Source organism: Protomyctophum bolini (assembly GCF_963924005.1).
Source record: "Protomyctophum bolini genome assembly, chromosome: 14".
In the NCBI taxonomy this organism is placed as follows: Eukaryota; Metazoa; Chordata; class Actinopteri; order Myctophiformes; family Myctophidae; genus Protomyctophum; species Protomyctophum bolini.
This window is the reverse complement of record NC_137875.1, coordinates 42,967,011-42,988,733: the sequence shown is the minus strand read 5'-3', so window position 1 is coordinate 42,988,733 and position 21,723 is coordinate 42,967,011. Positions and strand designations below refer to the sequence as shown.

The window sequence follows — 21,723 nt, the reverse complement described above, 5'->3', positions numbered from 1 at the left end:
ATTGTCAGCCTGTAGATCAGCTCTACACAATGTATGCCTATACGTGCATTGTGCAAAGACGAAGCACGATGGAGCTATGCAGCTTCCTCAGCTGACTATTTTGAGAAAAGTTTATTCAGCCTGTCTAGCCTATAACTAGGCGATGTGTTTGTTTCTCTTTACCTGCTATTTATTTGATTGCTCATTAAGACTGACGGACAGTCTTAAAGTAATATAGGCCTATAAGAGTTTATTCAGTGGGGTGTATTGATAGTCTAGCTGTCTCTAATGAAAAATACATTTCCAGGTCGGCTAAAGGTTGCCAATTTCAGAGAGTAGGTCACTAGGTCTACCTATTTATCAGATTCAAAATCCAGTTCAAAATGTGTTTCTTTGTGTAGGCCTACTACCGGTATTTACATCTCTCAGTCAATCATGATGTAAAATGTATTTTATGTTTACGAAAGAGGAGACAAACAGTCCCATGTTACTGAGCTGAACAAACACTATATACTACAACATGCAGAGGAGAAGTCATAACAGAACCATCTAAACACTACAGCATGCAGTCATAACAACCATCTAAATACTACAACATGCAGAGGAGAAGTCATAACAGAACCATCTAAATACTACAACATGCAGAGGAGAAGTCATAACAGAACCATCTAAACACTACAGCATGCAGTCATAACAACCATCTAAACACTACAGCATGCAGAGGAGAAGTCATAACAGAACCATCTAAACACTACAGCATGCAGAGGAGAAGTCATAACAGAACCATCTAAACACTACAGCATGCAGAGGAGAAGTCATAACAGAACCATCTAAACACTACAACATGCAGTCATAACAACCATCTAAACACTACAGCATGCAGAGGAGAAGTCATAACAGAACCATCTAAACAATACAGCATGCAGAGGAGAAGTCATAACAGAACCATCTAAACACTACAGCATGCAGTCATAACAACCATCTAAACACTACAGCATGCAGAGGAGAAGTCATAACAGAACCATCTAAACACTACAGCATGCAGAGGAGAAGTCATAACAGAACCATCTAAACACTACAGCATGCAGAGGAGAAGTCATAACAGAACCATCTAAACACTACAACATGAAGTCATAACAACCATCTAAACACTACAGCATGCAGAGGAGAAGTCATAACAGAACCATCTAAATACTACAAATCCACGCCTTTGTTTTCTCTCGGCTTGACTACTGCAATGCACTTTATTCAGGACTGCCTAAGAAAACAACTGACAGATTACAACTCGTCCAAAATGCAGCAGCCAGAGTTTTAACTAGAACTAAGATGAGAGAACATATTACTCCAGTGTTGGCATCACTGCACTGGCTTCCGGTTGTTTTTAGGATAGATTTTAAAATTATTTTACTTGTCTAATGTCTATAAAGCTCTCAATGGTCTCGCACCTTCCTACCTACATGACTGCCTGCCTAAATATGTCCCAAACCGCCCCCCTAAGGTCTTCCACTGCTGGCCTGCTCGCGTTGCCAAAAAAATGGCAACTAAAAAATACGGGGAAGCAGCTTTTTGCTTCTATGGGCCGTCGGCATGGAACAAGCTCCCACTGTACCTTCGTCAGGCAGCCTCTGTAGACATTTTTAAAGCTCAGCTCAAGACCCACTTCTACAACATTGCTTTTAATTGAGTTTTAATTTGCACGTTCCTACCCTGCCCTGACTGATTTGCTGCATGTGGTGTTTTTATTATTTTTTTATTTGTTTTTATTTATTTTTATTTATTTTATGTTCTTATATTCAATTTTGTTCTTTGCCATTGTTTTATCATTTTAACTACTTATGTTTTATTGTGTTCTATTTTTGCCCTGTGAAGCACTTTGAGCTACATTTATGTATGAAAGGTGCTATACAAATAAAGTTTATTATTATTATTATTATTACAACATGCAGAGGAGAAGTCATAACAGAACCATCTAAACACTACAATATGCAGAGGAGAAGTCATAACAGAACCATCTAAATACTACAACATGCAGAGGAGAAGTCATAACAGAACCATCTAAACACTACAGCATGCAGAGGAGAAGTCATAACAGAACCATCTAAACACTACAGTATGCAGTCATAACAGAACCATCTAAATACTACAACATGCAGAGGAGAAGTCATAACAGAACCATCTAAATACTACAACATGCAGAGGAGAAGTCATAACAGAACCATCTAAATACTACAACATGCAGAGGAGAAGTCATAACAGAACCATCTAAACACTACAGCATGCAGTCATAACAGAACCATCTAAATACTACAACATGCAGAGGAGAAGTCATAACAGAACCATCTAAATACTACAACATGCAGTCATAACAACCAGCTAAACACTACAGCATGCAGAGGAGAAGTCATAACAGAACCATTTAAATACTACAGCATGCAGAGGAGAAGTCATAACAGAACCATCTAAACACTACAGCATGCAGTCATAACAGAACCATCTAAATACTACAACATGCAGAGGAGAAGTCATAACAGAACCATCTAAACACTACAGCATGCAGAGGAGAAGTCATAACAGAACAATCTAAACACTACAACATGCAGTCATAACAACCATCTAAACACTACAGCATGCAGAGGAGAAGTCATAACAGAACCATCTAAATACTACAGCATGCAGAGGAGAAGTCATAACAGAACCATCTAAACACTACAGCATGCAGTCATAACAGAACCATCTAAATACTACAACATGCAGAGGAGAAGTCATAAGAGAACCATCTAAACAATACAGCATGCAGAGGAGAAGTCATAACAGAACCATCTAAACACTACAGCATGCAGAGGAGAAGTCAGATTATAAGGTAATTTGAAAGATAATTTATTTTGTGTTATGTTAATGTGATGTGGTAACATGTTCCAAAATGATATTGATAACCCTAACCCTAACCCTAGGGAGATATTTAGACTAGTTTTAACATAAAACTGAATGGGTCCCTACCTATTTATTTTTAGTCTATGGTGACTCCCTACCCTAGCTACCTCACACTCCACTGCCATTTTAATTCTTGACACTCAGTGCTCTCTAGTGGTGATTAATCTGAACTTCAAATTGTTTTGGGAATGGGAACCAAGCAGCACCCATACCCAACTGGACTGCAAAAGTAGCCTATGGGCACTACAGTCTGGGGGCTTGAGTGACACTCTCAAATGAACGATTTTCTTCTATTGACAAACGTTAGCCTACAGCTACATTTAGTTTACGGTACGTCCATAACGCTGCTCGGACTGGCCTGGTATGTTTTTGTGTTTTCACAAATTACAATTACTGTAGTGTATTAGAGTAGACTATAGTCTTACCGTTCCCGAAGTTACGGGGCTATGCGTACTATGCGGCGTTCGGTCACACAAACGCACTTCTTTATTCAATCCTACGGACTAATAGCCTACATTGCACGTGACGGAGCCAGGACGGAGCCAGGGGGCACTTGGCAGACGTGTGACGTGTCCTCCCGTCCCCCACCCAATTGCGCCCGGCCTACACACACACACACACACACACACACACACACACACACACCGCGGCTCACTGTTATTGCACCAGAGAAAGAGAGAGAAAGATAGCACTTCTGTAGACTTAGATAGCATTTGAAATAGACTTATAGCTTGTTATGTAGACAGCACTAGAATTGCATTGTATATAGTCATAGCACGCCATAGTACATATGTATAGCACTAGAATTTCGCCGCCCTTCGGGCAGCTCATCCTAGTTACGTTGCAGCGCAATATGGGAAGAAGAAAATTGCGGGAGTTGACAGACTCCACTTCATGTTTCAGCTGTGTTTTTAAACTCATGTAGAGTAATTTGTAGAACACACACCAACATACATGTATTGTACTATTGTTATGTCCTATACTCCACAATTATTGTGTGTCGTTAAGATGAGGGTAAGATGAAGACACACACACAGCATATGCTAATAGAGATTACTAGAGAGTCGTACTGTTTGACCATAACGCAGAAAGGTGATCTCAGCCAGGGACATAACAGGAAAGTCATACCAGCTGGTTATAATCATTTCAGAGTAAACAGTGTGAAGCGCCCCCCGACAGCTAAGACCGCACACACATCGCGCACGCCATACAGAGACACTGTGTAGGCACACGCACACTAGACACATGTTGAGAAAGGCCAAGACACGTTTCTGAGAGGCCCCTAACTTGAGACCAAGGCTCTCTCTCTCTCTTGCGTGCAACGGTGTGATAGGCTCCCCAAATTCTGAGACAGTCTAAAGATGAGGGCAGTGTCCAGTTGGACGATCCCGATTGGACGAAACCCAAACAGGGACAGGGCCCATATGTAACTGGAAGTATATACTTTCAGACAAAGGACTTTTGGGGCAGTGCTTTTTAGTCATGCTGTAGTCGAACCTGAGTGCTCATGTTTTCTCCTCTGTTCCCCTCCCCATCTTGTAACTTGTAACTACAATAAATATACCATGTTAAAACATTGATTGGCGGTCTTCATCCACCCGACGGACAGTGTGTCCCACCACAGAATTCACGACACTCAGTAGTGTGCCCTGCACATGTACGTAGTAACGGATGGGTTATAAATTATTATAATAACAGAAAGTGTTTTTTATTTCTCATAAATACGCAAACATGGTGAAACAACTAAAGTCACAGAGAGCAGTGCCAAGGTAGCTGCTGCCTGCTAACGATGCAAACAACAGCCTTGCCTGTCGTGTGTGTGTGTGTGGGGGGGGAATAGCACTAATTTTCGACATTTTACTGTGTCATAAATATATTTACATCTGTAGCCTATATTGTGATTACATTTGACCGTACATTTGATTAGTTGAGTCATTGATATTTTAAATACAGAGATTTAGAAGGAATAAGCGAAATAGCTCTAAATAGCGAGCCTCTTCCTTGTTTCTGCCTTAGCCGAGAGAACAGTCAGATTCTGAATTTCTCACACTTAACCAACAGAAAATAAAAGCACAGATGTGAACGGAACATGACAGCCGTGTGTGTGCAGGCGTGTGTACTGGGCTGTCGGCTGGCAGGCGAAAATAGCGAATGCGATCGTTGTAATGGTAAGATTTTGCCAGGAACCAAGTTCGTGCAAAGAACAATGTTGATGTAACTAAGGGCTTAGTTGAGTCATTGATATTTAAATACAGACATTTAGAAGGAATAAGCTAAATCCAATTCGTCCCCTTCCTTGTTTGTGTCTTTTTCCTCTCGCCCATATAAATAAAAAGCAAGATGGCTGCCGATTGTGAGATAGACGGAGAGAACAGAGCTGGTGACTCACACGGCAGTGACGTCACACACTTACCCTTCGTAGGCCTTCGCAGTGTTGCTGACCTATCTCCTCAAAACCCGTCGTTCGCTAACACTCAGCACCAGCCCACAAAGAATAGTCTTGGCATTCGCACTAATAATGCCTCACTTCCACACTCACGCCGCCAATGCATTTGTTTAATACACACATTCTCGGGCCAAACACCCAAACACCCACATCCCCGAGGCTTTCCTACACGGAACACGGAATCACTGCTGCCCCAACAGGGTCAGAAACAAGCCCAACAAGCCCACAAACAAGCCCTTTAAACCACGCTACTTACATACACTACAACTCGCTTACAATTCGCAAACCTGGCAACACTGCCCTGCCTCATACGTCACCAGCTCTGTTCTGTCCACAATCTGTCGCAGCCATCTTGCTTTTCATTTTGATGGGCGAGTGGACATTTAATGCAAATTAATTAATTATAGGTCCAGCAAGCAAATCATGATGGTCTGTTTGTGCTCAATAGGTCACAATAACATTCCGAAATTAGGTGTTGTGTTTTGTATGACATTTTCCCCAGTAGTAGTTGCATATCTATCTCAGCATTTGCCTGATAGCACACATGCTAACGTCAGCAGCATTTCATGACAGGTTGCCATAGCAACATACAGTGTGCGCAGACCTAACATGAGTTGTTTACAACAGAAACACACGGCCTTTTAACCACGCTACTTACACACAACAGGTCGGGAGTTATTAAACCGAACGTGGACGCTGTTTCAGTGTTACATTTGTTGCGCATATCGGATTAATTGTAACGGCATGCATGATAAATGTAACAACGCTAAAAAACACCATTAAACATATCGTTTTCAGCTTAAAGCAATTATATTTCATTGAAGCAACTCCTTAGCATTGTTTTCATACCATGGATGTGATAAGAAAATGTATCAAACATAAGGGAAATATTAAATAGTATCGGGTGTACCAGTTTGGGCATTTCTTTTTTTCCAATGGGGCAATACATTGATTAAACAAACGTTTGATTGATTGAGTTGTACAATGTTATACAACCCTAAACTAATTTTAGAATACACTACACAATACAATACAATTTTAGAACATATTTTGCACGTTTCATTTTTTTACTCAGAGATCCGTTTAGCTACACATGTAATATTTTCAGGCAACGGACCTACACATGTCAGCTACCATAAACCACTTCAAGTTATTAGGACGAAATAACTGACAGGAGTGACGGTGCTGTGCTGTGAGTAAACTAATAGGTACATTTGTTACTAGCATTAGGTTGTGGCGAAGTAGAAACATGGCGAGCAGATAGTGTGTTTTGGACAAACAGGCTAGGTATTGGTGTTGATTTGGGTCAACTGGACAAACAGCGTGGTGTTGTTTTGTGTCTGTGTTTGTGTTGGAGCGCCTCAGTGTGGCCGTACAGGTCATGTGCAACCTCTTCCACAGAGAGATGGAGACACTAAATCTCAGCTGGACAAACATGTTTGCATGCATGCATCGCTGCCTTGCATGCTGTTAAAATCCAACTATGTTAATTTAAGAACTCTGGGCATATAGGTCATTGTTTATTCACTGTGTAGCCTATTGTATGTCAGACTGTATGTCTGTCCCACAGTCACAATCCTTTAGTAATTAGGCTGTGGAAATATTCAGGACAAAACAATGGTACATTTCCAATAACCCATCCGTTACTACATGTGGAGTCAACTCCCGCCATTTATTTCTTCCCATAGTGCGTGGCGAAGTAGCTCTGGGATGAGTGCGCGCGAAGCGCGCACGAAATTCTAGTAGTTTATATGTATAGTTTCATTATATAGATATTCCACTGTTACTTTCTTAGCTTACCGGTATATATATTTTATTTCAAATGCCTTTCAAATGGCCTTAATTATAGTTAACTTTATGAACCTTGGAATTGTAACAACTGAAATAAATAATATATCAGTATTCTGATATTAACCTGAGGCCCACATTAAGTGAAGTTGGGGTCCGCATGTGGCACCCTGGCCGCCAGTTGCCCATGTATAGCCTAGTATGTCGTTTTTCATGGATTTCGAGGACATTATAGTATGTTGTTTTTCATGGTTTGAGGACAAACTATAGTACAGTGGATGGACATCCGTGGCACAGTAAAGAGTAAAGGTATCATAAAAAAGCACTCAGGTGATGGTGAAAAAGCTCTGTTGTATTTGTATTGCGTCGTCAACGTTTCAATAAATCAGATATTCATCAGGACATACGTATATGTCATATACTGTACATCAGCCACACACACCAAATTAAGTGAACTTAGTGAAGCTTTGAACGCACACACACACAGATATCAAACTGAACTGTTTTTGCTCATTCACTGAGTTGAATACAGACCTACAAAGGAGTACATTCTGTAAGTGACATTACATTTGAAGGGTTGACATTGTCAATATTTGTTTTTTGAATGAAGACCTAAAATGAATATGTTTTGCCATGCATTACTCATCCAGAGTGACTTCAAATTTATCAGAGGCTTTTAGAGATGTGGGGAGAAAACAACAGATCATAATAAATAAGGGGGTAGACTACTAGACAGACAGATGTGACATATTTTAAATGATTCCACTGATCATCATACAAGCTGTGTTTCACCCACCATATCTTTGATGGTCAGACGACAACTGTAACACAACAGGCTCTTCAGCTCCAGTGTTTGTGGGACCCTGGAATATAACAACAATTGGTCACCACTCACCAACAACTGCATTGGAATATGTAATATGATATGCATAATCATAGGCTACTACCTGATGAATCACTGATGAAAGCCTATAACCTAATTGTCTATTTTGACTATGTTTTTCCCCCTGTCTGTCCGTCCGTGAACAGCTAATGTTTTGCAATATTGGCCCGTTTGACGTGAAACTGTGCACACACTCCTTGCTAGAGCAGAACCTCTGCCCCAGACTATTCTTTTCAACAATAGCACTAGCCGCTCCAACGTCTGGCTTTCGGAAATACGTCATATGGCTGCCAAGTCTATGGACACCACGGCTGTGTAGCCTTGGTCAGTGTTGTATGATATATCTTTTATTTTAATATATATTTCTTATCCCACGACTTTGTAACCCATTTTTCACCCCTGTGTCAATCATCTAATCATGTGATCCTGGGCTCTACACACCCTCCACCAACCTAGTCCCCATATGACAAGGGGAGAGCAACGGACTTGAACTCATGCTTCCTTCATGCCTGAGTGTCCAAGTTGCTCCTTTACACCTGACAGGGGGGAGTTTCCTTGGTTGGACATAGCCCGTGGAAGGAACACGTTATTCCAACCAGTTCTGTAGTGTTGTATGATATCATACCACTCTGACAAAGGCTACACACTGAAACGTGTACGTTGTGATCTCTGCTCTGCAGCATGCCGATGATTAATTAATAAAATGCCTTTTTTTAAAGTTACTTTCCCGACCATGCACTCTCTGTAAAAAAAAAAATGCTCAGAGAGATTGAGACAAATTGGATATTTAAACTATGGTTGAAGACATTGATCATTCATTGCAGGCAAAAATGAAAACATATGAGCACACAGGAAACCTACCTTCTCTCCAGGGAAAATTATTCTGTTCTTGCCAAGCATGGCCCTGAATCTATGCGTTAAGTACCCCTTGAAACAGCCCTTAATAACATAAAATAACATTATTATAAAAAAGGTTGATGTTTAATAATACAAAGATTTAATAGAATATGGCTCCTTCATTGTGGTATCTTGTTAAATTTGTTTATATTGGAAAAATATGTATAAAACCAACAGAGACTTATCCACTTTCTTCTTGTTGTCAAATAAGCATTTATTAAGAACAGGTTATCAATGATTATATAATTGGTACAGTATACATGGTTTTCCTTTTATGAAAAACAAAAGAGACTTATCCACATTCAACCAGGTGTTTCTGTTTTAGGCATGTCATTATAGAACACATTTTCCAAAAATAGCAGTTCTACAAGCTTAGAATTGTGAGCTTGTAGATCAGTTAATATCACTATTTTTGTGTGAAGACTGTAGTAGTGATAGTACTGATATAGTACTGATAGTAGAAACACCATCTCTGCCCTACAGCGATGACATCCTTCAATCATTGTACAGGCCCCAGAGCTTCTTACTCAAAGTCTTACCTGCAGAAGGCATCTCCTGCCCTGATGACCAGAGCTGCTGGGTTTTCATTTGACATATCTTGACAACACTGCAAAAAGACAGAATGTAAGCCATCAGGGAACCAGGGAGACTCACTCATGTGCGATTGTGCGTTTTATTTTCAACTTTGTCTTTGGGGTTTTTAACATGCAAATCTGTAACAAAATATTAAAATAAAAGATGCAATTGAAAAATGAAAGGACACCAACAAGCCCACCACCACATAGTCTGGGGGTTCTAATCCACTGTGGTGCATGTTCAGGAAAGGGAAGCCAGGTGGGGAGGGTGATCCTACGGGCAGAGCTGTGTCACCCCCATCAAGCAGGGAGTGTTGGCAGGAGGATTAGGAGTAGGACGGTCACAGAGGCACTACGAACGTCCCCCCGGTGGGGGCTCATCACTGGTAGGTGAGCTAGTAGGATACAACAGCAGTGACAACACACAAATATGTGGGGAGGAAGTGCAAACTTACCCCGGAACGTCTCGCACTTCCAGCTGACCACTGTATTCTTCATCACACATTCTGCAATCTGACTGAATTTAGTGGAAATCCAGTGACATAGAGATACAAAATATATTTTACAGGACTGTTGTGACAATTTCCTGTTAGTTTATTATGGACACCCGAACTTATAGAAGGTAAAGAAGCTACCAATAAGTCAAGCAATCACTGTCCTTGGACCTTTTAATATAAGCCCAGTGCAAGTTGCAGACCCGGGGTGCCTTTGGGGATAATTGTTACAATTAGTACAGTAGATGCACTGTGAATTGTGGTGGACTGGGCGTTAAGGGGAATGGAATATTTCACACATAATATACACAAAGTGTGTAATGGATTCGTAGGGACCTATATAGAAGAAGGACATAAGACTACTGAAACAGCTATAGTGTGTGTCTCATGTGACAGTGACCAAGCATTATCCATGGCAAACTTATTTGCAGTTTTGGCTGCTTCTTTAATGTGTATTTTGTGTATTCCTGAAGCAAGGTGGAACAATAAGCTGGAACAAGTGAACGCGTCAGGGTATTAAGAGAGCAAATGACAACAACAAAATGACAACAATCTTCATCATCATAACATTGCCGTGGCTGTTAAACGAGGCCAAGGCCACCTGACGAAGACCCAAAGGGGTCGAAACGTTGTCATCCTTATACCTAATACAATTCCTGTGGGAGCTACAAACAGTGTGCGGACTACTTCTCCTTCTCCTGTAGCCTACATATCCTTATGGAACCATGAGGGAGAGGGGGAAAACACCACGAGAGTGACGAGTGATCAGTCAAACATGTGTTCTCTCCGCAGTAAATAAAAAATATGTCTGTATGCGATGATCTGACCATTATTATTTTGATTACACTGTCATGCTCGTTTGAGGACAGGTAGAGAGCAGAGCGTAAAGTTCGAGGTAACACACCAGTGAATCACTGATATCTGATAGGTTTGATGACGTATGTAATTTCCAGCAGAGCCCCGCCCACGCTTCAACATCACCACGTGTTAAAATACCTTCTACCACTGGTGAATAGTGAAAAAAAGTGGGGGGGAAAAGCAGAGCATGGTCTAAAGTGCAGCAGGTAGATATATTTAATTATGAGTGAATAAATAGATGTGCAGCAGAAGCTGTCCCTCAGTCTAGTCTGTTTAGCATGCATGTGATACTCAGAGTAATCTAGTAAGAGTGGCGACAAGCTTTGATCTCGCCGTAAAGCCCGGGTGCCTATGCTATATAGTTCCAAACATTGCTCCTATGGCTGGGACTATCCCATTGAGATAGGATGAGCACTTCCGCATTCCATTGTTACACTTACAATGGGAGTCAACAGAGTGTCATTACTCTCCTACTAGATTACTCTGGTGATACCAGATTGCGCCTCATGTTCATATTCTTCCTATTACTTATGTAAGGATGAGGATGTCTCTTGTTGCTTTGTCTGTTCACAGTTCATTATGCATTATATACTGCATGTCATGCTGTTTACAACTTTGTCCACCAGGGGATGGTCATGTAACACACTTCTAGGTTTAGCTCATGATCAGTTTATCTGTCATGTTAGCACTAGCAGTAGTCTCTCAACAGACTGTTGACTGGCAAAGAGGGCGCTGTTTTTCCTTTATTGTTTGACGATGGGTTCTCAGATTGTGTTAGCAGAGACAGTGGTGACCCTGCTGATGTTTAACTTCTACATAAAATAGCCAGGGGGACTGAGAACAAAATGCATTTATTATCAGATAGAATGAACACATGTTTTGCATATATTTTCCAGTGGCCCCGGCCTCAGTGCCAGGGACCCCCCTGAAGATGATGGAGAGGTATTATGATTATTTATGATTCTTCGTTGTTATTTGCTCTGGTGTAACGTGTGCGCTATTGTGATGTCTTCACTCTGCATTCATTGTTTCCGTGTTGCTTTGAATGAAAATGTGTTTGACGAGGCTCTTTCATGGCCAAATCCCTCTTGAAAAGGGTTAGTTTTTTTGCCAATAAAGTATTTAATCTATGTTAAAATGTCAGTTTAGTTACCATAGCAGCTTGTCTTCTGCTGCTGCTGTTGGATGCGTTTGTGTTCATGGTAACCGATGGGAGCTTCATCTACTACACACAACACATTGTGGAGAGAACATTCTTCATTTTCAGGACTTTTGTCTTTATTTCAAAAGGCACAAAGAAAAAAACATTACATTATCTCATCAATTCAACTGTTTAAAACTGTATGAATAGTTATAGTTAAGTGACAGCCGTCGACTTTACAGTAATGAAGGTGCATTCAGTTCCAATGCGCTTTGAATGGGTTTCATGCCTTCATAATGGACTATATGTACAGTATACCAACTTCAATGAGGTGTTCATCCAACAATAGAGATAAGTAACACAAAGAAAAGGATACAATACAAAGTAAAGTTGCTTAACTGTGATTTAAAAAAAATCTTAAAATCTTAAAATCTTAAAAAAAGAACAAAAACATGGTAATATATCACATACATATTTTTTTTTGGAACAATAACCTCCTATTTACACTATGGCTTACAGCTCATAACAAACACTGTTCTGTAAAAAGAATATATAAACAAAACACAAAGCAAAAAATGGAGGGATTACACATTAGCTTGAATGACAAAGCAAGATTATTCATATTAATACCCTAATCGCATAAAATATGTAAAAGTAACAATTGTATAGCAACCACTGACTATAGCCCTTCATCAAGTTGACTATTTTAATTATCCTACACGACTATTTACGTGTTGCTGTTGCCTGCTTGGGATATTAATTCTCGGGGCATGGTTCCATAGAGGAACCACAGAGAGCATCCTGACTGGATAGGCGGCGGTTGAGCCTGACGTTTGGGACGGCTAATATTTGTAGTATTATACAGCGCCAGCATGGATGACTGACCGTGACACTACATAAATTGATTTAACCATGCCCCCATAACAAGCTAAATAAAAACGCAACAAGGCTTCCGTTTCAAAATCACATCTTCTGTCTGTCCTCGTTTAGCTATGGTCTGTGTGGACTGGGAGGAATTATTTCTATTTACAACCACAAACACCAGGTAAAGTACAGTACTTGTTCTTCTGTCTGTCTGTTCCTGTCAATCTTTTTTTTTTTTTTTTTTGCCCCTTTTTATCCCCAATTTCTATTTACAACCACAAACATCAGGTCAAGTACAGTACTTCTGTCTGTCTGTTCCTGTCAATCTTGTTTTCTTTTCTTTTTTCCCCCTTTTTTTGCCCCCCACACACATTTCTGTACATTGTCACAAGCTCACCTGGAGATCATACCGGGAGGATGTAGAGCCTTCATCTTACTACTACTTAGGATTATGTGCAGTGACTATATATATATCACCCTCCCCGCCCGGCTTCTCTACCCCGAACATGGGCCAAATGTGTTTGTGTAGATGCTCGACAAAGCCAGGTGAGGTGGATTCGAACCCCCCTAGACTCCGCAATGGTGGGCACAGCTACTTTACTGTGCCACCCGAGCGTCTCAAGTGTCTATGGGGCCTGGACTCCTGTCTCAGCACTGGGTCCAGCTTCAACAACTCCTTGTTGATCTATCTCTTCATACTGGTGGTATTCTGTCTCCTCACTGGGTCCAGCAGCTTCAACAACTACTTGTTGATCTATCTCTTCATAGTCTGAGTCGTCTGCCTCTTCAATGGGGCCGGATTCAACAACTACTTGTTCATCTATCACTTCATACTCGATGCCAGCTTCAGAATCAGAACCAACAACATTATAATACTCAATATCAATGTTCTCATTTCCGACATTATAATGAACCGTCGCAGTGTCCCACACTCCTGCATTATGTCTTCTGCTGGCCTGGAGAAACACAGAAACACCCAACGTTAAGTCACTGAATCACATCTGGCTGAAAACCCTCCTATCTCTCTCCTAACTCTGTCATTTATACACATTCCAGTCTTGTGTTGTGTAAAGATGTATTACCTGCCAGAGACAATAGAGGGCATGGATGGGTACCAGCAGCACCAACAGCAGCACCACCACAGTGACTGTAACTCTGCTGCTGTCGTCCTCAGGTGTCAGAGGGACTGTAGGAGGGACTGTAGGAGGGGCTGTGAAAAATAAAACATCATCAAATCATGTAAGAACATTTGATAAACCTTCATGTTTGATTGAATCATGCCTGACGGAGATTCATATTGTGAGTTTAACCCATTTAGACCTGAGGCCGATTCTAAATCAGTTTTCTGAAAAACCTGTGTTTCTATGTCAGTGGTGCTCAGCCTTTTTCATGTCAAGGACCCCCCTCCCCCTGCCACCAGAAGCAAAGATTTGAGTTAAAAACATTCACTCTGAAAGAATATATATTCAAAGAATTGAGCCACATTTTCAAGATTCATCAAAAATAGCAGACCTGCAAGCTCGTAGCGTGGCACTCGGTGACACGCTACAAGCTTGTAGGTCTGCTATTTTTCAACAGCTAAAGTATAACATTAACGCTTAAAACACCAAAAGGGGTTCCCGCCCAGAATGGTTTAAAGGTAATTTCATTCAGGTTACCTGTGACGGTGAGAGAGAGGATGTCGCTCTCAGAGGAGACATTGTGAGAAAACACGTTGGTGTGATTTATAACAACGTCGACGTGATAAGCACAGCTGTAATTCCCTTGGTGGCCGGGGCCTGCTTCGAAGAACAGGAAGTTGGCAGAGTGATTGACAGCTGGCTGGGTGTGGTTGTGTGTGCTGTTGGCTCCAGTGAAGGTGAGGTGGAAGGAGCCGTCTGGGTACTGTGGCAGGATGGAGCAGCTGATGCTGAAGTTGGAACCTTCCAACACCTGCCGCCCCTGCTGCTGGCCCTCAGAAACCCCGTTTAGAGTGGGGAAGACGCTGATGTTTGGCTTAAACAGAAGATCTGTAACAAGACACGAGTGATTGAATTATAGTACAGCAGATATTTACATAAACAGTATAGAGTAGCCAATGAGATGGAACCAAGATTAGAGATCCAACATATTGTATGGCTTTTGCTGAAATTAGACGATGTATAGGTTAAGTGAGTAGGCAAGTAGACGGACGTCACTGTTTGTGTTACCTGAACAGATCACCTCCAATGTGACAGTGGAATTCTCAGACAGTGTCATTCCACACTCCCTCAGTGAAGCCTCGGTTCCAACACAGTCAGCTGTGATCCACCACACAGGTTGAACCGTTGAAGCAGGACTCCTTTGTGTTGAAACGTCAGAGCCACAGTCCATCTGCCTACACACGACAGAGGATGACTTCAGGTTCCAGTCGGACTGACCATCCACGGCTCTCCAGTCTCCCTGGTGTTGCATCTCCAGTACACCACTACAGTTACTGCTTCCTCCCACCAGCCTGACGTCATCAGGCTCTGTACAGAGACAAGACCGTTACAAACCATTTAGAGCAGACATGCCTTGTGAGCCGAAAGTGTTCAGTTCTCCCACTCCATGTTAATGGATCAAATCAAATCAAATCAAATTTTATTTATAGAGCACATTTTCAAAGACCAGGAGGCCAACCAAAGTGCTGTACAGGAAACATGACACAAGTAACATAGTAAAACAAAATCAAAGCAACACAAAAGTACACAGGTTATATTACAAAATCGAAGCAACATAAAAAGTACACAGGTTAATTAGGTCAAACATTAAAAGCCAGGGAGAAGAAATGGGTTTTTAGTAAAGACTTAAAGGCCTCTAAGGAAGGAGCAGACTTAATATGAGGGGGTAGACAGTTCCAGAGTTTGGGGCCAGCAACTGAAAAGGCACGGTCACCTCTGGACCTGAGATTTGAATTGGGCACAGTCAGGAGCCGCTGGTCAGCTGACCTCAGGGCCCTGGATGGGGTGTAAGGGACCATGAGTGACGATAAATACAGGGGAGCCAAACCGTTAAGAGATTTAAAAACAAATAATAAGATCTTAAAATCAATTCTGAATTTAACAGGAAGCCAGTGGAGGGAGGCAAGAACGGGAGTGATATGATCACGCTTCCTCGTACCAGTGAGTAGGCGTGCGGCGGCATTTTGGACAAGCTGCAGACGTCTGAGGGTGGACTGGTCCATGCCTACATATAACGCATTGCAATAATCGAGCCGCGATGAGATAAAGGCGTGGATAACTCTCTGAAGGTCAGGCTGGGAAAGGTAGCCCTTGATCCTGGCCACTAGCCTAAGTTGATAAAAACTTGCTTTGACCACGGAGCTAATCTGTTTATCAAATTTAAGGTTGTTATCAAAGAACACACCCAGATTTTTGACAGATGAGTGGATATTTGCACTGAGGGGTCCCAAAGTGGCAAGGGACGGGGCTGACTGTTGGCCAAAAATGATAACCTCCGTCTTACTTTCGTTGAGGGTGAGAAAATTATTTAGCATCCAACTTTTGATGTTGGAGATGCAATCGAGGAGTGGCTGGAAGGGGTCTGTGAGCAGACTATTGGTGTTTAGAGGTAGATAGAGCTGCACATCATCCGCATAGAAATGAAAAGAGACATTATGCTTCTTAATTATGCTTCCTAGGGGCAGCATATATAATAAAAATAAAATGGGGCCTAAGATAGAGCCCTGGGGAACTCCGCAAAACAGGGGGGCGGTGCGTGAGGAGTATTCCCCGAGCCTGACAGCAAGACTCCTGTCAGTCAGGTAGGATCTAAACCACAGTAGAGCCGTACCAGTGATACCTACATAATGCTCTAACCTGGAGAGCAGGATGCTGTGATCCACGGTATCAAAAGCGGCAGTCAGGTCCAAAAGGACCAGGGCGGCCGGACTACCTGAGTCAGCGGTTAAACTCAGGTCGTTAAAAACCTTAAGTAGGGCCGTTTCGGTGCTATGACCAGGTTTAAAACCAGACTGAAAAGTATCATGGATACCATGAGTAGTTAAAAATGCTTGAAGCTGTATGTAAACTACTTTTTCTAAAACTTTAGATAAAAATGGGAGCTGGGAAATAGGTCGGAAATTAGCGAGGACGGAGGGGTCTAAATTATTCTTTTTAAGAAGAGGTTTGATAGTGGCGTGTTTAAAATTAGCCGGGACTGTACCCAACTTCAGGCAGGAGTTTATGATTAAAATAATGGTGGGGCCAACAGAACTGAAGACATCTTTCAATAAAGATGAGGGGATGCTGTCCGAGGGGCTATTAGTTGGTCGCAGAGCATTGACAATATCAGTGAGTGCGGTTAGGGAGACAGGCTTGAAATGAGTGAGGGTAGCAGTGGGAGTGGATAGGGCCGGCACCAGGGAAGGTGAGTGGGCAGATCTGAGTGTAGTAATTTTATCTAGAAAGAAATTAAGGAAGTTGTCACAGAGAGTAAGTGAGGGCACAACCGGGGATGTATCACAGGGATTTATGATGGAGTTAAGGACATTGAAGAGGACCTGTGGCTTGTTACTGTTTTTAGACACAAGGTTGGAAATATAGTCCTTTTTTGCAGCTACAGCAGCTTTCTGGTAGTCCCTGAGGCAGTCACGGAGAATCTCTAATGAAACATGAAGTCTATCTTTTTGCCATTTCCTCTCAGCGCGTCTACAGGCTCGTCTGAGATCGCGGGTGTTAGCATTAAGCCATGGCTCAGAGAGTGCTTTAGTGCTCTTAATTTTGAGCTTAAAGGGCGCAACGGAATCCAAGGTGCTAGTGCATGTATGGTTAAACATGGAGAGGAGTTCCTCCGCACTCAGAGTGCTAGTGTGATCAAGGGCCCAAATTGCTGAATTGTTAAAAATGCGGGAGAAATGAGGAGCAGTGGCAGAAGTGATGGTGCGCTGACGACGGGCAGGGGCAGCAGATTTGATTTTGGAACAGGGAATAACGGCAGTGAATAGGATGGGGAAATGATCGGAGATACAGAAGGACGTGCAAATGTCAGTGACAGTGATAGATAGACCATGAGACAAAATAAGATCAAGAGTGTGCCCCTTATCATGGGTAGGACCGGTAACTGATTGTGTTAGGTTAAAAGCATCGAGAAGATTAAGAAAGTCCTTTACTAGGGGTTTTGATTCACAGCAGACATGCACATTAAAATCAGCAGAGATCACAATATGATCATAGTTGACCATGACTTCCGATAGGAGGTCACCAAAGTCCTGGATGAAACCTGCGTTGTATTTTGGAGGGCGATAGATGACAGCACAGAATACATGAGAGGACAGGTTTATCCGGAATTGCTGGAGCTCAAAACTGGGGTAACGACGGGCAGGTTCAATCAGTTGACAATCTAAATTTGAATTAAAAACTGTCGCTAGGCCCCCACCAGTGCTAGTGGTTCGAGGGGAACTGAAGAAGGAACAGTCAGAGGGGAGGAGTTCTGAAAATGCTGAGAGGTCACCTACAGGCTGCCAGGTCTCTGTAAGGAACATAATGTCCAATTTGTGAGACATAAAAAAGTCCTTCAGGATGAAAGTTTTATTGATCATGGACCTGACATTTAAAAGAGCCATACTAATGTTTAGTTCGGCCTTGGGTGGAGCAGATGCACGCTTCAGTGGACGGAGGATACGGTGGTTAATATTATGTCTAGGTAGGGGGAGTGGCACTGAAGGCAGTATATGATTTCTATTGCCAGTTGTTGTTGAAATAGTAGATATATGGGTATCATTATTTCTAGTTATATATGATGATGGTGATGATGACGATGATGATGTGATAGTTATTAAATTTGAGAGAGTATTTGCACGCTTTGGCATAGAAATATTTAACTGTCTATGTGTTATTATTGTTTTAATATTTAGTGTGATAATTGTTGTGTTACAAACTGCAACTGTAAGTGTGGATGTTGGTCCAAGTCCAATGGAAATGAGGCTGGGAATTGAGGCGGAACTAATGGTACTGGAGCTAGGACCAGGGGGACGTCAATCCGTGACGGAAATCACAGAGGTGTCAGGACTGGACTGTGTTGTTGTTGTTATTGTCGAGTAGGGTGAAAGATGATGGCGGAGGCTAACAGTTATATTTGTGGCCAGTGCTTGACTTCCCCGGCTGCTCGGGTGTAAACCGTCTTTGTAGAAAAAAGAAGCACGGTGCAAAAAAAGATTGAAGTTGTCAATGTAACCGATATCATACGTGCGACAGAGACGCTGCAACCAGGCACTCATGCTGGCGAGTCTAGTGAACTGCTCATCACTACGGCCAAAAGTTGGGATGGGGCCGGAGAGGAAGAATGGCATTTTAGAGCTGCGTAGAAGATCAATCAAATGAAGAAATTCATCTTTTGTCAACTCCGATTGGCGGAGGGCTGTGTTATTGGTTCCGACATGGACTATAACACGTTTAATGGTGGATGGGAGAGACGGCAGCAGTTCTTGGAGCGCTTTGGTGATTGTTTTTATCGTGGCACCGGGGATGCAGACTGTAGAAACATTAAAGAAACGAACACGTTTTATGATGGAATCACCAATGAGGAGCTCTGGATGGTGGCTCTGGATGGTGGTGTTCTGTTGGGACGCATACTTTGGTTAGACATAGCATTGGTTAAGGTTGGTGAGTTGTGTTTTAAGACGACCGGATTAAAGTTGGTAAGGGGGGCGTTAAGGGTTGGGAGAGGGTTAAGGTTAGGTTTAGGTGTGCTGCACCAGCTCAGTGGCCTTGTGGTTAGAGTGTCCGCCCTGAAACCTGGGAGGTCGGGGTTCAATCCCCGGCCGGGTCATACCAAAGACTGTAAAAATGGGACCCAATGCTTCCCTGCTTGACACTCAGCATCAAGGGTTGGATTAGGGGGTAAGTGCCTGCGACATACTAGCGTCATGTCCAGGGGGTGTACATCAAGCTGCCTCACGCTACAGAAAAAGGAGTTAAGCTCCTGCCCTATGGGCCTTATGGCTCGGCAAGGCTACTTACTAGGTGTGCTGCCCCGTGGGAGGTTAGGGTGAGGGTGAGGGTTTGAGATATCAGACCAATGGTATGTCTAACCAAAAGCATGCACCCGTTCTGTTAACAGATGGTGGGGATCTATTCAGATTTCAGATTTCAGATTTTTATTGAAGGGACAGCCTCTTCAGATGCAGCATCTCATTTTCAAGAGGGACCCATAAAACCAAATACAGAAAAGCATACTTTCCTAACACTGTCTAACACTAACACATGGTGAGCTGTCACTCCCAAGACGGCAAACGGGTGAACTTTTTGTAACGGAAATGACCAAACGTCAAACTCAAAACTCAAAGTTTGAGCACGGAATATCACACCCGTTATGCCATGCTCAGCCAATCACAGCACATAATGGGAATAACGGCACAGCTTCCAGCCAATCACAACGGCCAACCACATCGCCAATGTCGGCGCCATATGGTTAATTTTGCTGCAATTCCGTCCTCAAATTTTAGATTTTACATAGATGGTCATTTTCCCTCCTCATATTTTGAGGACATTACTAAAATTATTAGATCATACCTGAGCAGGTGAGTCCAACAGTCTTGTCAGGTGAGCAGGTGGTGTTTCTAGTTGAGTCTGAGGTTCTACAGTCCAGGAGAGCAGACTCGTTGCCTTCACACTGGAACTCTTTGGTCCACATCGAAGCGTTCAGGCCTCCATAGAGCGCCCCCTGGAGGACTGAAGGAGCCCCGCAGCCAAGATCCCTACAGACCACCTCTGCATCCTGCTGGTCAAAGTCATCTTCACACACTGAGACCCACGACTGGTTAGATTTCACCACCACTCTGCCTGAACACACACTGGTCCCGTTCACCAACCTCACAGAATCTAGAGAGAGAGAGAGAGAGAGAGAGAGAGAGAGAGAGAGAGAGAGAGAGAGAGAGAGAGAGAGAGAGAGAAAGAGAGAGAAAGAGAGGGGGGGGGGGGAGGAGGGAGAGAAGGGGGGTGTCAATGTACATGTATCTTATTAAACACGCATGTGCATGCACGCACACACGCAGAGTTGTGGAGGTGAAGTGGAGGTCACTGTTTATGTGTTTTACCCGAACAGAACACCTCCAGTCTCTCAGTGGAATTATGAGACTCCTTTGCTCCACACTCCCTCAGTGAAGATTGAGATCCAACACATGGAATCTTCCACACAGGTTCAACGGTTGCATCAGACCTCCTTTGTGTTGAAACAGCAGAGCCACAGTTCAGTTGTCTACACACTACAGATGATGACTTCAGGTTCCAGTCATAAATAGAACCCGCTGGTCTCCACTCTTCCTGGTGTTTCACCTTCAGGATACCAGAACAGTTACTGGTTCCTCCCTCCAACATGACGTCACCAGGCTCTGTACAGTGGCAAAAAAGAAAATAAACTACTATTACCTTCATTGTTAAATAGGAATGCGAATTACAAGTATAGTTGGTATTTTACTGTTTTATCTCAGGCTAGCAATGTCATTTTCATGTTTTAAACTATAAATATGTGCTCCTCTGAGCACAGGACTCCACCGACAATATAGTAGAGGTCAATCTTATCCAATCAGGATGACATGTGAAATATTGGACAAGTCTCCCTTGATGACATTACTATAGAGGTAATCAGGGCCGCTGCTGGCCATTTGGGTGCCCTAAGCATAACATATTTGTGGTGCCTTGTGCTTTGTGGTGCGGTGCTGGATTACTTCTTCAATTCGACCAATTCCACAATTCAATTGGACTACGGTGGCAGCAGGAAGTACAAGGTAATAGCCTAAATAGCTCCAGTTTTTCCACCTTGGTGATTCACAACCATATGCTTATATTAGTTGTGATTTCTCATCCCATCAGAATCAAAGTAATCACAGACATGACAGTGTCTGCAGCTAGAGTACATTCCACTCACTG

The 21,723-nt window shown here is 42.5% G+C and overlaps 1 protein-coding gene across 1 annotated transcript; it reads right to left on the bottom strand.

Annotated features, from left to right (window-relative positions):
• Nucleotides 1-13,482: 13,482 nt before the first annotated feature.
• On the bottom strand, nucleotides 13,483-16,040 carry LOC308328905 (uncharacterized protein; the record flags this gene model as incomplete). Its single annotated transcript, XM_080783017.1, has 5 exons — nucleotides 13,483-13,812; nucleotides 13,939-14,066; nucleotides 14,515-14,865; nucleotides 15,046-15,345; nucleotides 15,977-16,040. The coding sequence occupies 5 exons, from the start codon at nucleotides 16,038-16,040 to the stop codon at nucleotides 13,483-13,485; spliced, it is 1,173 nt and encodes a 390-aa protein (XP_080639143.1).
• Nucleotides 16,041-21,723: the final 5,683 nt, after the last annotated feature.